The following is a 13,545-nucleotide window of genomic DNA, read 5'->3' on the forward strand; positions in this document are numbered from 1 at the left end:
CTAATCCATTCTTGGAGCCTGGAACCAGCTGCAGGTGACAACGTGCAGGATAGGGAGTAGCCTCCAGAAAATCTCAGTGGCCTCCCAGCAGGTAGCAGTGTCTTGGAGGAGCAATGGCAGGTGGCAGAACAATATAGCCATCTAGGTCAGAAGGCTCCACCCTAGGTAATCTCCTTCTTAGTAGCAGCAAGGTCAAAGTCTGGATCAGCCTGTTTCAGGCTGGGGGAGGTTACACTGCTCAGCTTCCTAATTCTCACATCTATTAAAGACCATGATGAGGCAGAAATGACTTCTTGAATACAGTAAACCCATCAGTGAGGAAAGAGTCTCCAAGAAAAACTCTCTTGCAGACCCAAGCCTGTGCATTATAAGAGCTAATATATATTTTATACTCATTGTGTGTTATACAATGATGTGAGTGATTTATTTGTATAAGTTATTCCTGTGGATGACCTGACAAGGCATGCTCTGTCACTGTCCCCATACATTGCTGTGGATTAACAAATAAGAATTCAGAGAGGGGTTACATAGCTCAGGGATGATAGATCTAAAATGTTAAGCCAGCAAATCCACCTCATATCCCTGACTGCAGGGCATGAGACAGTGCCTATAAGAAGTGGTTTATGATCTCAAATATGAGCTTGGATAACAAGCTATTAGGAAATAACCATTCCTACATATGCAAGTGAACCATTGTAGGAATATTTTACAAATTCATAGGAGAGTGCCATCAAGTTCTAGTGGCTGTGAGATTCAAACAATACATCTTCCTGCAAGGAAAAGTGTGATAACTCATCCTGGATAAAGATTTTGGAATCTCTCTGAAGTGTTTCTGAAGAGTGGTAGTTAATAGCTGTTATACCACAGTATCAAATGCGTTTAGAGAACTAGAGTCAGGGGCTCCTAGAACAGGCCTGAAATTCCTTAGAGATAAAGCTGGCAGAATACAGGCCATGAGCCACAGTGTAGATGCTGGGAACTCAACCTGATTCCTATATGAGAGCAGCCAGTTTTCTTTCTTTCTTATTCATTCATTCATTCAATAAATTATTCATTCTTGAGAAAAGTATGGCTCTATTTGGAAGAGATTATGTGCAAATGAAAACTGTTTATCTTATAGCCCTTATAAGTTCTTATCTTTATTCTGCAGTGTGGTATTTAATATATTGATAGCCTTTGTGATCTTATAAAGGATTTACAGTGGCTTTATAGGATTTTCTCTCAACTGGTCATTTTTTGTCATGTCAAGGTGTCAATCAATATGACAACTCTTTCTAAGATTGTCTTCTAAGATTGTTTCTGTGACTATGAAAGTGAAGTGGAGACTTCTTCCAGTGTGGACTTTTAGTTCATGAGATTTCATTTTCATTAAGTGGACACATACTCATTCAGTAAAACGTTTATTAAGTATGTGCCATGTGAGGATGACATGAAAGGACACAATGGCACAATAAGATCTTCATTGTTAGCAGGAGAGGCACTGTTACCAAGAGGCTGCTGTTTACTCTGTTCTTGATTCACAGTTGAAATTGCCACTCACTGGGCGGGCTATGAAGCTCATCACACTGTAAACATCTATAGGAGTCATTTTAGGACTAAGTAGACCCCTGTCTCATTTGGGGTTATTGTCTTTGTCTTTTCTCTGCATGTCCGTCAAACCTTGTCCTTATCTTTAACTTTGGAGTGGGTTGAGCTGAATTGCACTGATAGACTAAAATGTCTGATTGGATGTTTATATATTGACAAACATGGCTCTTAATTTTCTAATCTGGAATTCAGCTCTGGAAAGACCAGCCTTAGAACAGAACAAAGGTGAGTTCAGAATGGACATCTTACCCACATAAGACAGAGGCCCTGTGCCTATCTTTTATGGCAAGGAATGTAGATGCCACATCAGGCCAAAAGTTGCAATAATCAGGCAGGAAAAACTATGGGGTGTTCCTGGCAGGTGCCTTTATAGGGATCGTATGACTGATGACTGTAGCCTTCACCTCCTTTATCGGGGGTGGGGTGGGGTTGGGGAAGTCATATGACTGATGGCTGACTGTAACATCATATGACTCACTGGCTGTCAACTCAGACCTCATTCTGAGGTAGGGTGAAGAAAGATCTCTAAGTGACTCTGCAGACTGTGGCATCCATGCCCTTGATAGAGACACATACTCAGTAGGTATGAAAGGCATCTCTGGTGCTGGCTGAAGCTATGGTGACATTTCTGCATGTGACATATTGCATTTTTTCATAGAGTTTGTAACATTTGTTCTGAACCCATTGCTTCTCCCATTTCACTACATTTATTGATTCTATTATGTATTTTTAAAAACTATAATGTTATCTTCTCCTTCCATGAAGATTTACAAACAGATGATGGTCAATGGTGAAGAAAGAGACATTGTCTTAACTGATGCAGCCACTGATATATGCACATGCACCTATAAATAAACCCCCACACCACCCATACCTGTATCAAGAACCCTAATGGAATTCACCAGGTCTCATGAAAGCAGAGGAGAGTATACCTAGGGAGAGGAAGGAGATGAATAGGGATAGAAGAGGGGTAAGAAAGGAAAACAGGGACAAACATGATTGAAATATATTATGTACATGTAGAAAAGTTTGTGGATGAAACTCATTACTGTATATAATTAATCTATGCTAACAAAACCATTAAAAATCAACATCAAAGGTCTGTTGTATTTATTCCTAACCTTCAATGCTTTAAAGGCTAATGTTTTTATTCTTGCTATGGTTAAGCAGTAAAAACTAAAGAGCATGTGTGCATTGCCTCCATGTTTAATTTCTTGGTTAATGATTGCATGACTCTTGACCATTCAAACAGGTTGCAGTATGTACCTGGTATGGATGAGTATTTGTCTTCTACGTTTCACTTGCTTTATTTGTTTTTTTTTTCATTTTTATTAGATATTTTCTTTATTTACATTTCATTCAAATTTTATCTCCTTTCCTCATTTCCCCTCCAAAACACCCCCAACTCATCCCCCTCCTCCACTTGCACACTAACCCCTCCCTCTTCCTTGTCTTCCTTGTCCTACACTAAGTCTTCACAAGGCCAAGGGCCTCTCCTCTCACTGATGTCTCACAAGGCCATCCTCTGCTACATATGCAGCTGAAGTCTCTGAGTCTCTCCTTGTGTACTCTTTGGTTGGTGGTCCCTGGGAGCTCTGGGGTTACTGGTTGGTTCATATCATTGTTCCTTTTATGGGGCTGCAAACCCCTTCAGCTCCTTGGGTCCTTTCTCTAGCTCTTCCACTGGGGACTCTGTAATCAGTCCAATGGATGGTTGTGAGTTCCACTTGTTTTTACAGGGTAATTTAAGTCTTTGAAACTGGAATTGGGAACAAGTTAGAAAAAGAGTCACAGAAAAGAGAACTGTGTCCCTGAATAGAGTGTGTGACAGGGACCTTGTCACCAATGTTCACCAATTTAGATTGTGAAGTTAACTCTTATTTTGTAATCTTACGTCGCCAAACAGTTTGTCGGTCAACTAATATCTCAGATGCTTAACTCTTTCCATCTACAAATTGAGAGCAACCTGGTAGACAGCAAAAGAGTTCTATAGACTCTAAACAGTTATATCTTTTATTAGCAAAGTCATGGTCATTCTGAGGGCAAACAGTGATGGAAAATACTGTCCTAGACAGAACCCACAGGGGGTACAGTAATTGACATGCATTCTAGATTTGAGAGGCTATAACTGAATTTCCTTAGATTTATTGAGCGAATCCCATTAACTTTCTAACTTCTGGGTCATTGTATTTCTGGAAGGATGAAAGCATAAAGACTGAGGAAGCCTTAACTTTGGGAAATGCTGTTTAGTGGGAGAATTCCTTGATTCCCAACGCCTTCTGTACGCATTGAAATATGAATGCATTTCACAGTCATCTAGAGGAGGGGTGAGAGGACATCACTCTAAGCACCACAGCTTCTCTGTAGAGACTCTGTCAGGACCCCAGCTGCCCAATGACTCTGCCTTTGTTTGGGTACAAATCTTATTACTGAAGAAAGGAGTCTTGATTTCCAATCTCATTAACTTGGGGATATTTTTCCATCTGTGATTATGACTTTATATTGTTAATCTACTGTTATTTTTAGTCAAACAGAATGTTTTCACTGGAATAATAAAAAAATAAAGATAATTTGGTTTGTTTGCATAACCACTTAACTCTTAGCTGAGAATCATTAAGCCTCTTCCCTGAGATTCACTGGGTGATTTGCATATAGCACTTACAGAGTGGCGTGCTTGGGAGCTTTGGCAGTTTTGGATAGGGGCTCCTGGTGCTGCTTTTATAGACCTGTGTACTTTCATCAAGCCATCTGTCTGGGAATCATGAGCAGGGAGATGTTTCCCAGGGAAAAGTCAAGTTTAGTTAGGTAAAGTGTCCAGTTGGTATCTTACACTGTATAAAAATTAGTACACACCAAGCAACACTGGTGAATTCCATCCACATTGTGAGGACGTGGTTCAGGGATGTTCTATCTAAAGGACTTTGAAACCAGAACCAATTAAGGAAAACGCATGGGCATTCTGCTCTAGGGCCCCCTTTTTCTGCATTTTCTGTTGTGTGTAGAATTGTCTGGATAGCAATGTCTGGTAGGAACCACTAAGTTTGTTGTTTTCCTTGAATGAAGTCTCTAACGGCAACAATTAAATGTGTGACCAATTTTCTGTTATTGTTGTTATAGCAAAACCATTTGAAAATGGACAATATTTGGACATTTATGGAATTACAAGGGACCAGGCTGGGGAGTATGAATGCAGTGCAGAAAACGATGTGTCGTTCCCAGACGTGAAGAAAGTGAGAGTGATCGTGAACTGTAAGTCTCTTTTCTTTATCACCATAACTATTGAAAAATGTCTGAAATTGCTGTGGCTGCTTTATTAGATCATATATCTGCGTGCACACACACACACACACACACATTTATATGTGCACCATGGCCTTAGCAGATCCCAGCAATGGTTTGATGATGGACAGACTGAAACCTTCCAGTATCATGTTCATGCCCAGCACTTCCAGAGTCTCACCCTTGTCTCTAAAGCACTGTGATGCTGACTTAGATCTCACTTGTTGGACACCAGCAGAGGTCCAATGTGAGGCACTTGATCAGACCTGATGGACACAAGTAGGAAGCAATTCACTGAAAGATGAGAGGGGATGGTGAGGCTTATTAAGTTGGATGATTGAATTTCTAGCTTGGAGACACTGGGAAAATTCAGATCTCATTTCCCCATAAACACTATCATCATGAAGTTAATATGAGCTAGATATTTCACAATGTTGCCCACACCATGACACCACACCCTTTTCAATATGGAAAAAAGACAACTACTTGGAGTATTCCACAGAAAATATCCTTGACCTGTGAGTAAATTTGTCTTTCTTTCAAAATTGTTTCCAGTATTTGATTTTTTTCAAAGGAAATACTTTGAGGATAAGAGTATCTTACCCAAAATGTATACAAGTGATCCATCCAGCAGGTTCAGTTATTCAAGGGTCTCGAGGGGACCTTCTCCTAAGAACCAAATGGGGAAAGGGAGAGACGGAAACCAAGTGCAAGAACAACACGGAAGCAATCTGAGTACCATCAAGGTCTCTCTGTATTCAGCAAGGCTCAAGACTTAAATGCATAAGCAAAAGGGGAAGTACTTCTCAGCAGGAGGGATGGGGCAGCAGAAATGCACAAGCAAAGGAGGAAGTACTTCTCATCAGGAGGGATGGGGCAGCAGAAATTTTTCTTTTGGCAACTACATGGGGAAGCAGGAACTTGGTGGTATCAGGGTACATCTTGTGGTCAGGACATCTGGCGCTGACTTAGGGCTGGAACATTCTGTGGTTGTTCTCAGAACGGTGCGTAGGTGGTCCGCTTTTTGACCCCCTTTTCTTCTCAGAGGGAGAGGCCCAATTTGGAGATCAAGACAATAGAGTTGTCTTAATAACTCCCAACATACAAACTATATCTTTTATCTGTTTTCATTCCTTTTATATACTTTTCTACATATGGCCTTTGATGTTAATGTGTAGTATTGATAACCAGATAACATGGAACTGTTATAAATATATCCATAAATACTAATGCCAGTCATCAGCTATTTCATGTGAACATGAGTCTTCTAGTCTCATGAGGCAACTGTTTTTTTTTTCTTTTTTAATTTTTTATTAACCATTCCATTTGTTTACATCTCAAATGATATCACCATTCTGGGTTATCCCGCCACAATTTACCCATCCCCCATCTACCCTCTCCCTCTCCCCATTCTATGAGGGTGCTCCCCCACCCACCCACTCCTGCCTCACCTCTCCAGCATCCTCCATGCTGGGGCACCAAACCTCCACAGGACCAAGGACCTCCCATCTCATTGATGTTAGGCAAGACCATCCTCTGCTACATATGTATCTGGAGCCATGGATCCATCCCTGTACACTCATTGGTTGGTGGTCTAGTCCCTAAATGCACTGGGTGGTCCTGCCAGCTGACATTATTTTTCCTATGTGGTTGCAACCCCCATCCACTACTCCAGTCCTTCTTCCAGCTTCCCCACCACCAGGGTCCCAGCTCAGTCTGATGGCTGGTTCCAAACATCAGCATCTGCATTGGTCAGGTGCTGGCAGAACCTCTCAGGGAACAGCCACACCAGGTTCCTATCAGCAGTTGCTGAGGCAACTGTTAACTCTCTGAACACTCCAGGTATTGAGCTGCCCGTCAGAGAAGATCACTGTCATCATCTAAAGTTTGTCAGCTGCTGATCTACACACTTTGGGTGAAATTTCTCAATAAGACCGAGCAAGTAAACAGCATACCTGACCAGGAGGCAGTTTCTGACAAATTTTCAGAGTTCTGAGAAAAAAAAAAAGGCAGAGCCACCCGATAAGACCTTGAGGAGCTCAAAGCTTCCAAGGCTGTGTCATCCAGGCTGAAACAGAATCCCAAGGCTGTTGTCTCAGAGGTCAGATTTTGACAAGTTCCTATATTCTTGGCACTTTTATTGCAAAAGATTTCCATTGACTTTAAGGACTTGTATTGCAGAGGGTTGCTGGTTAATCCCTCTGGAATTTAGGAATGGAAGATAACAAACTAACACACAGAGAGAACTAAAAGGAGAGAGAGAAAGAGGGAGATAGAGGGAGAGAGGGAGGGGGAGGGGGAGGGGGCGGGTGAGGGGGAGAGGGAGAAGAGAGAGATCGATCCTGGTCATTGTATTATCATGTGTATTTGCTCTACCCGATTTGATTTTTATGTGGTTGGGAGGGACAAAACAAGGGGTTAATATTAAGAAATGAAACATAATCAAAGCTGTTAAAGAACAAACACTGAGCCCTCAATGCTTCTACTCCCAGGCCCACCAGGCCTTTAAAGAGATGCCTCTGATGGGAGCATGGAACTTCAGTGGCTCTGTGAAATTGTGACATTGGGTAGAGGATCCTTGGGCTTGTACCAAGGTAGCTGGGTCACAAGGTCAATATAATCTTAGCTTTTGGGGAGCACCACACTGATTTTCACAGCAGTTGTACTAGTTTATGATCACAGGGAAGGTGAATATGAAGCCCTATTTCCTATATCCTCCCTGCATTTGTAGTGTTTTGACTTTTAGCTTTCTCTAAATCATAGTCTCTGGTGCTCAAATGTTTACAAATGTCCCCTGAACAATGTGCTTCACATGGATTTTGTTGAATTTCATTCTTTTTCACTGAGTAGTGTTTGAAGTGCAGGTGTGCAAGGGATAGTACGTGCATTGTGTCTCTTGGCTGTGATAAAGTTTCAAAGTAGTAATCTTGTGAAATTATCAAATCAAATGCCAAAAACTGAGAGTCACCTGTGGATTTTACTGAGCTGACTTCACAAAGGAATGGAGCCAAAGTTCCCCAAACAAACCCTAGTTCACAAAACTCAGCACAGCCATGTGGTGGGCACAGAATCTCATGTTCATGGTATGATCCAGATGCTCAGGAGAAACTTGTGGGTGATTATTCACACAGCTTGGCTGTGCATGAGGAGTCCTGTATATACATATTAAGCACACACACACATAAACAGGACACATATGTAAATACACACAGTAAACATGCACTAAACACCATCAGGGAGTCAGGGAGAATAGAGGCATCATTAAACCAGGGTGTAGCTGATGGATTTGTATTTGGACAGATTTGTTTTCCTATTGGCATTTGTGTTCCATTCTCACTGGCAGCTTGGTAGGTACTAGGCTCATGATTTTAAAGTAGACAACTGATTGAGTTTCAGAAAGACCATGGCTTGGTTGACCTGCAGGGGAAAAGCAGGAACAGAACCAAATCCAGCCAGAAGAGAAAAGATAATGTGGAAAACCAGCAGAATGGACTCATGATTTAGAGAGAGGCTGAGGCTGATCATATGATGAATTTCAGTAAAGAATAGCTGCAACCCAGAACTCAGGGTACAGAAGCTGAGGACTCTGCTCTTCACTAGCAATGCTGGTATCTCAGTGACAGGGACAGAAATGACCAAATCTCTGGTCTTGGAAACATGGGTCCTTAAAATCAGGTAGAGTCCATGGTATTTTATTAAGAGTGAACACTGTCAGATAAAATGTCTTCCTAGTACCATCTGGCCTCTAACACTTTATGGAAGCTTGACTTCCCCTCTCTTGAGTTTCAAATTCCATCTCTGTAAACTCAAGGACATGGGACATTTGTTTTATATGTGACTGTAATAATCAGTCTATCTTTTACACAGGCAAAACTGTTATCAATAAGATGTCTACATATAAAGTTGTTTGGTTGCATGAGCAAGTAAGATCTTCATAGACAGGAGTCTCCTGTTCTTTAAGGTTGGTGCTTCCCTCACTTTGTGCAACATAGGATCCACGAAGACCCTGACCATAGTTACTGAGTGACCAAATCATTAGACTAGATTCTCTCAGTTTAATCATTCTATCAGGCAAAAGAGAAGAATCATCAGGTTTTCTTAGTACCTTTTATAGATGGTATATTGATCACATTTTCCCTTTCTTATTCTTCTTCTCTCACACTTTACATCCTGACCACAGTTTCTGCTTCATCCACTCTCCCTCCTCCCCTACCTCTCCTCTCCCCCAGATCCAATGTTCCCCATTTCCCTCAAAAAAGAATAGTCATCCCAGAAATATCAATCTAACTGAACATAACAAGATATAATAAGACCAGGCACAAAGCCTCATATCAAGGTTGGAATAGGCAACTCATTAGGAGGGAAAGGGTCCCAAGAACAGGCAGAAGAGTCAGAGACACCCAACACTCCCACTGTTAGAAGTCCCATAAGAACACCAAGTACTTCTGATACCATCCTGATACCAGTATTTTCAAGTGAATTCAGTAAAAATAGCCCAATATTCACATAGTAATTTTGATCAATGGGAAAGGACACTAATTCCATTTCATAAAGGTAAGATAATTACCATTTCATAAAGGTAAGTATAGAGAGTTTAAAACATTTAACACACTTCCTGATCTCCAAGAACAAAATATACATTAGTAAAGAAATATATTAATTAGCTGTAAAAAATACAAAATACAAACAAATTAAGGTGAAAAGACATCTATGTGACTTAGATTTTGACAATGATAAATTCACATATTGACCATTTCACTCAATATTAGAATGATTTAGCTCACAATTTTCAGTAAATGGAATTGTGTGATTCTTCCTATGGCCAAATAAATAGTAAAGACAATTTTGGGTGTGCAGAGAACCAAGCTTTTATCCAATATATCAAAGGTGCATATTTGTGCATAATTTTGTATCTGATACATATTCATTTATGCAAATGTGCACTTTATCTTCCAATATAACTAGCTCCAGACATGTGGACTAGAATGTTCCAATTAGGTTGACTTAGTACAGTTGCTCCAAAGCCAGAAGCAAGAGGCCACAAGAGGCAGGCAGCAGGAGAAGCTCCAGGAGATCCAACCAGTGCTCTTGGGCTAGTCATAAAGTTCTCCCCAAAACCTTGGACAATTTGTTCAGAGATTACAATGTTATATCTGGAAGAAATTGCAACTGTCAGCCTTGATACAGACAGGACTCAACATTCAGAGGTTGAATGGAGCAAGAAGACCACAGGCACCTGTAGTGGGACACTGAGGATTATCTAAATTACTATTCAACTTTTGGTTTTTCTATTTCTGCCTCTATAATATTCCCTATTCATTTATTCCAGATGAGGCCTCAGGCTGAGACCCAGTCTTCAAGAAGTTAGTTATATAGGATTAGGGAATATATAGTTATAACTCAGTGTAGCAAATCTGAAGCTACACTAATCCTAAGGTGCTATACATAGCTGTTAGCAACACACCGCACAACCTTAGAATATCTAAGGGGTCTTGATACCAAAGGGCATTATTATTATTATTATTATTATAAACAAAAGGGAGAATTCATACATGAAAACAGCAAAAGCAGGATGTGCTTAACCTCACAGGAGGCAGAAGACAGGACGCGCCCATTCAGTAGGGCTTCAATGGTCTAGCTGTAGTACAGAAGGAAGCCAGCAGTGAGAAGGAAGGGAGCTCCATTGAAGGATGGGTACCTTCCTCAAGGAAGAGTACCTCAGAAGAGAAGATGGACTCCTCTGAGAACCATGAAACCTCAGAGGAGACACAGCTGGGAGCTTGTGAATTCAGTGGGGATGCTCAGATCCAATGCTCAGTGATCAAAGAAAGAATAACTTGGGGTGATTAACTATTCAGAGAAACATCTGCATATTAAGTAAGTATATTTGCATATTCTTATTTCCTACATCTGCAGAGAAAGGCTTGGGAGATTTCTGGTTTGTCATTGCAAGGGTAAGGCAGAGGAAAATTGTAATGCCAAGAGAAAAACATGGGGCTGTGAGTAGCTCCAGGTCTGGAGCAAATTGCAGAAACCTTGTCAGTGAATGCTAGAGATGTGTTGCTAATCAGCCACAGGGCATGGCTTTTCACAACAAATCTCCCCAAGAAAAAATATCTAAAAGGACTTAGAGCAGAACTTTCCCTTTTCTCTTGGTGGAGTTCATAGTGTGAGAGGTCCAAGGTTACCGTTGTGTGCACATAACCCTGAGATGCAACTGAGTGAGATTTTTGTTCCTTTGTTTTACACACTCAACATCACTTTCATTAACAATGAACATGAGGAAATTTTTTAAAAAAACATGAGTCCAGGACTCAAATGTATTCTCCCAAACTCTTAAAATTTGGGAAAGGGTTTTAGAGTTATAGGTCTGTGAAAATCAGAATGTCCCTGTGATAATGAAATATTCATTCTTTAACTGTTTTCTTCCTTTTTCTAAAATTGAAAAATGAAGCCATTTTTATTGCTTCAACATGTGACCAAAACTTTTCCTTGATAAGGATTTATGTGTATTCATTTTCATTTGTAGTTCTTTCTTGGTTGATATCTGAAATTTCAGAAAAATAATATATAAGTTATAAGTGTAACAGAGCCAAGAACAAACACTAGCATTAAAAAAAAAAATTTCAAAGAGGCAGAAAGTGCTCGAGGTTGAAAATTATTCCATGCTAAATTGAAGCATTAAGGTTCGGGAAGAAATAACAACAGCAACACGTCTCTGCGGCTTTATCATTTAGATGTATGGTCTCCTGTTCTGGTGAGCTGCCAGAGGGTCAGATTCTGAAAGCTACCAAGTTATTTCACCATGTATTCTTCAAATGACCTAGAAGCTTCAGAATTTACATCAGCCAATATAAATCTGCTGTTTATAAATCTGAACTTATTTAAATCCAGCATGCTCCAAAAGCATGTATATCATGGCACATAATTCATAGAATTGAAATTTTTAACTCAATCCTTGAGACTCATTTGTAGACTAGCTAGCGTAATAGCATTAGTCTTAAGTCTTTATATTGATGCAATTAAATGCTGTAACACTCACTGATATGTTTGTGTCTGATAGTATGTCAGTATTTGTGAAGTAATGGATGAATGCCCACTGAAAGAGTGTATGGCAGGAATGTCACAGTGCACAGAGGTTTAGAAAGAAAATCAGAACAAAGAGACCAGACTGTCAGAAGCATCCTTTGTGCACACAAACTCCTCTGTGCCCACAAGCTCCTTTGTGCACATAAGCTCCTTCCCTGTTTATTTGGACATTTGGTTATTCTCACTTACTCTCTCCCATCATTAGCAAATTACATTCTTTTCTGATTGCCTCTTAAAATTTTCCTCTTTATGTTTCTCTCATCTTTTTCCCACATGTGAAAGGAATGCTAAACTACCTTGGGAAATAATTTTTGCCATGAGGCATAGCAATATAATTAATATATATCATTTTAATCACTAAACTATAGACTATATTATATCTACTATGAATAAATGGGCACAACTGCTTTTTGAATACTGACTAAGTCACAATAAAATTTTAAGTTTGAGGGTTACAGGATAAAGACATTAAGACCCAGCAGAAAATAAAACAACTGAATTATATTTTTATCTTATTACTTTAACTGATTGTACAACTTCGGACAAAATATTAAAGCATGTTAGTTTGATTTAATGGAGCCATTTTGTGGTGTTGGCAACACCTGAGATTCTGATATCTTCCTTTGATATGAATTGATGCATCCCTGAAAGAATGGAAGAGAGCCCAGCAGGTAACAAGATGAAGCCTTAAGACCACTAGACCACTGTTCAGCTTCATGGTGATTTAGGTTTTGGTTCGTTGCTGTTGTTTGTTTGTTTGCTTGTTTGTCAGTTTAATTTTGCTTGGTGACTTCTTAGAGAAAGTAAACCTGATAATTTACTTCTTTGGTGTATTGCTAGCAAACTTAAGCAGCCTGTTTGTTGTCTGGTACTAATGCCTGTAAACAACAAGAAAAACAAAGGAGAAATACATTTCACAGTAATATGATTAGGACAGCTGTCAGTATAGTGAAAGATGACATGACAGAGGCAGAATTTATAGTCATGTGAACAGAGGCCATACCCTACTCTGTCCCCTCCTAACTCCAGAATACTCAGGAAACCAGTGTTTCTCTCAAGGCTCAGTCTTCTTTTATAAGATCCTGAAGGTAGTTGTGCCCTTCTGAGAGACTTCTTACTATCTTACATCTTACGTCTGAGTATGAAGGCCCCTGTAATCTGCCTGAATCCCAGGCAGTGAGGCACAGGCTTCTGCTCACAGGATCTGTGGCAGGTCACCCCAGCTTTCTAACCACATCCTTCCATTTGCTGTTATGGAACCAATGAATCCTGTGAAAATTTATTTAACTGTGATGTGGGGACTATGAGGGTTATTTACCTGAGTTCATACAAAAAATGACTTAGTGGGTATGGATATTAACACCAGTTATATTGACTAATCACAAGTTAGTGAAATAAAAATACATATATAAAAAGGTACATTCCTGAAAAGCAGCAGATCACATGTGTCACGGGGGGTGGGGGTGGGGTTAGAACTGAACCTTAAAAGTCTGATTTTAGGACTGTGGTTACCTTCATTGTAACTCACTGTCTGCAAGGAAATTGAAAAAGGAACCTAATTAATTCTTACAAATTGCTAACTCTGTCGAC

The 13,545-nt window shown here is 40.0% G+C and overlaps 1 protein-coding gene across 2 annotated transcripts in view; it reads left to right on the plus strand.

Annotated features, from left to right (window-relative positions):
* The window catches only part of Negr1 (neuronal growth regulator 1), a 758,422-nt gene that overhangs the window by 511,982 nt on the left and 232,895 nt on the right, over positions 1-13,545 (plus strand). For both annotated transcript variants that reach the window (XM_021157845.1, XM_021157844.2), the window contains exon 4: positions 4,705-4,836. In XM_021157845.1, coding sequence (XP_021013504.1) covers positions 4,705-4,836 — 132 coding nt within the window. The remainder of the gene's footprint in view (positions 1-4,704; positions 4,837-13,545) is intronic.

The sequence above is a fragment of the Mus caroli genome, chromosome 3 (assembly GCF_900094665.2).
Source record: "Mus caroli chromosome 3, CAROLI_EIJ_v1.1, whole genome shotgun sequence".
Lineage (NCBI taxonomy): Eukaryota > Metazoa > Chordata > Mammalia > Rodentia > Muridae > Mus > Mus caroli.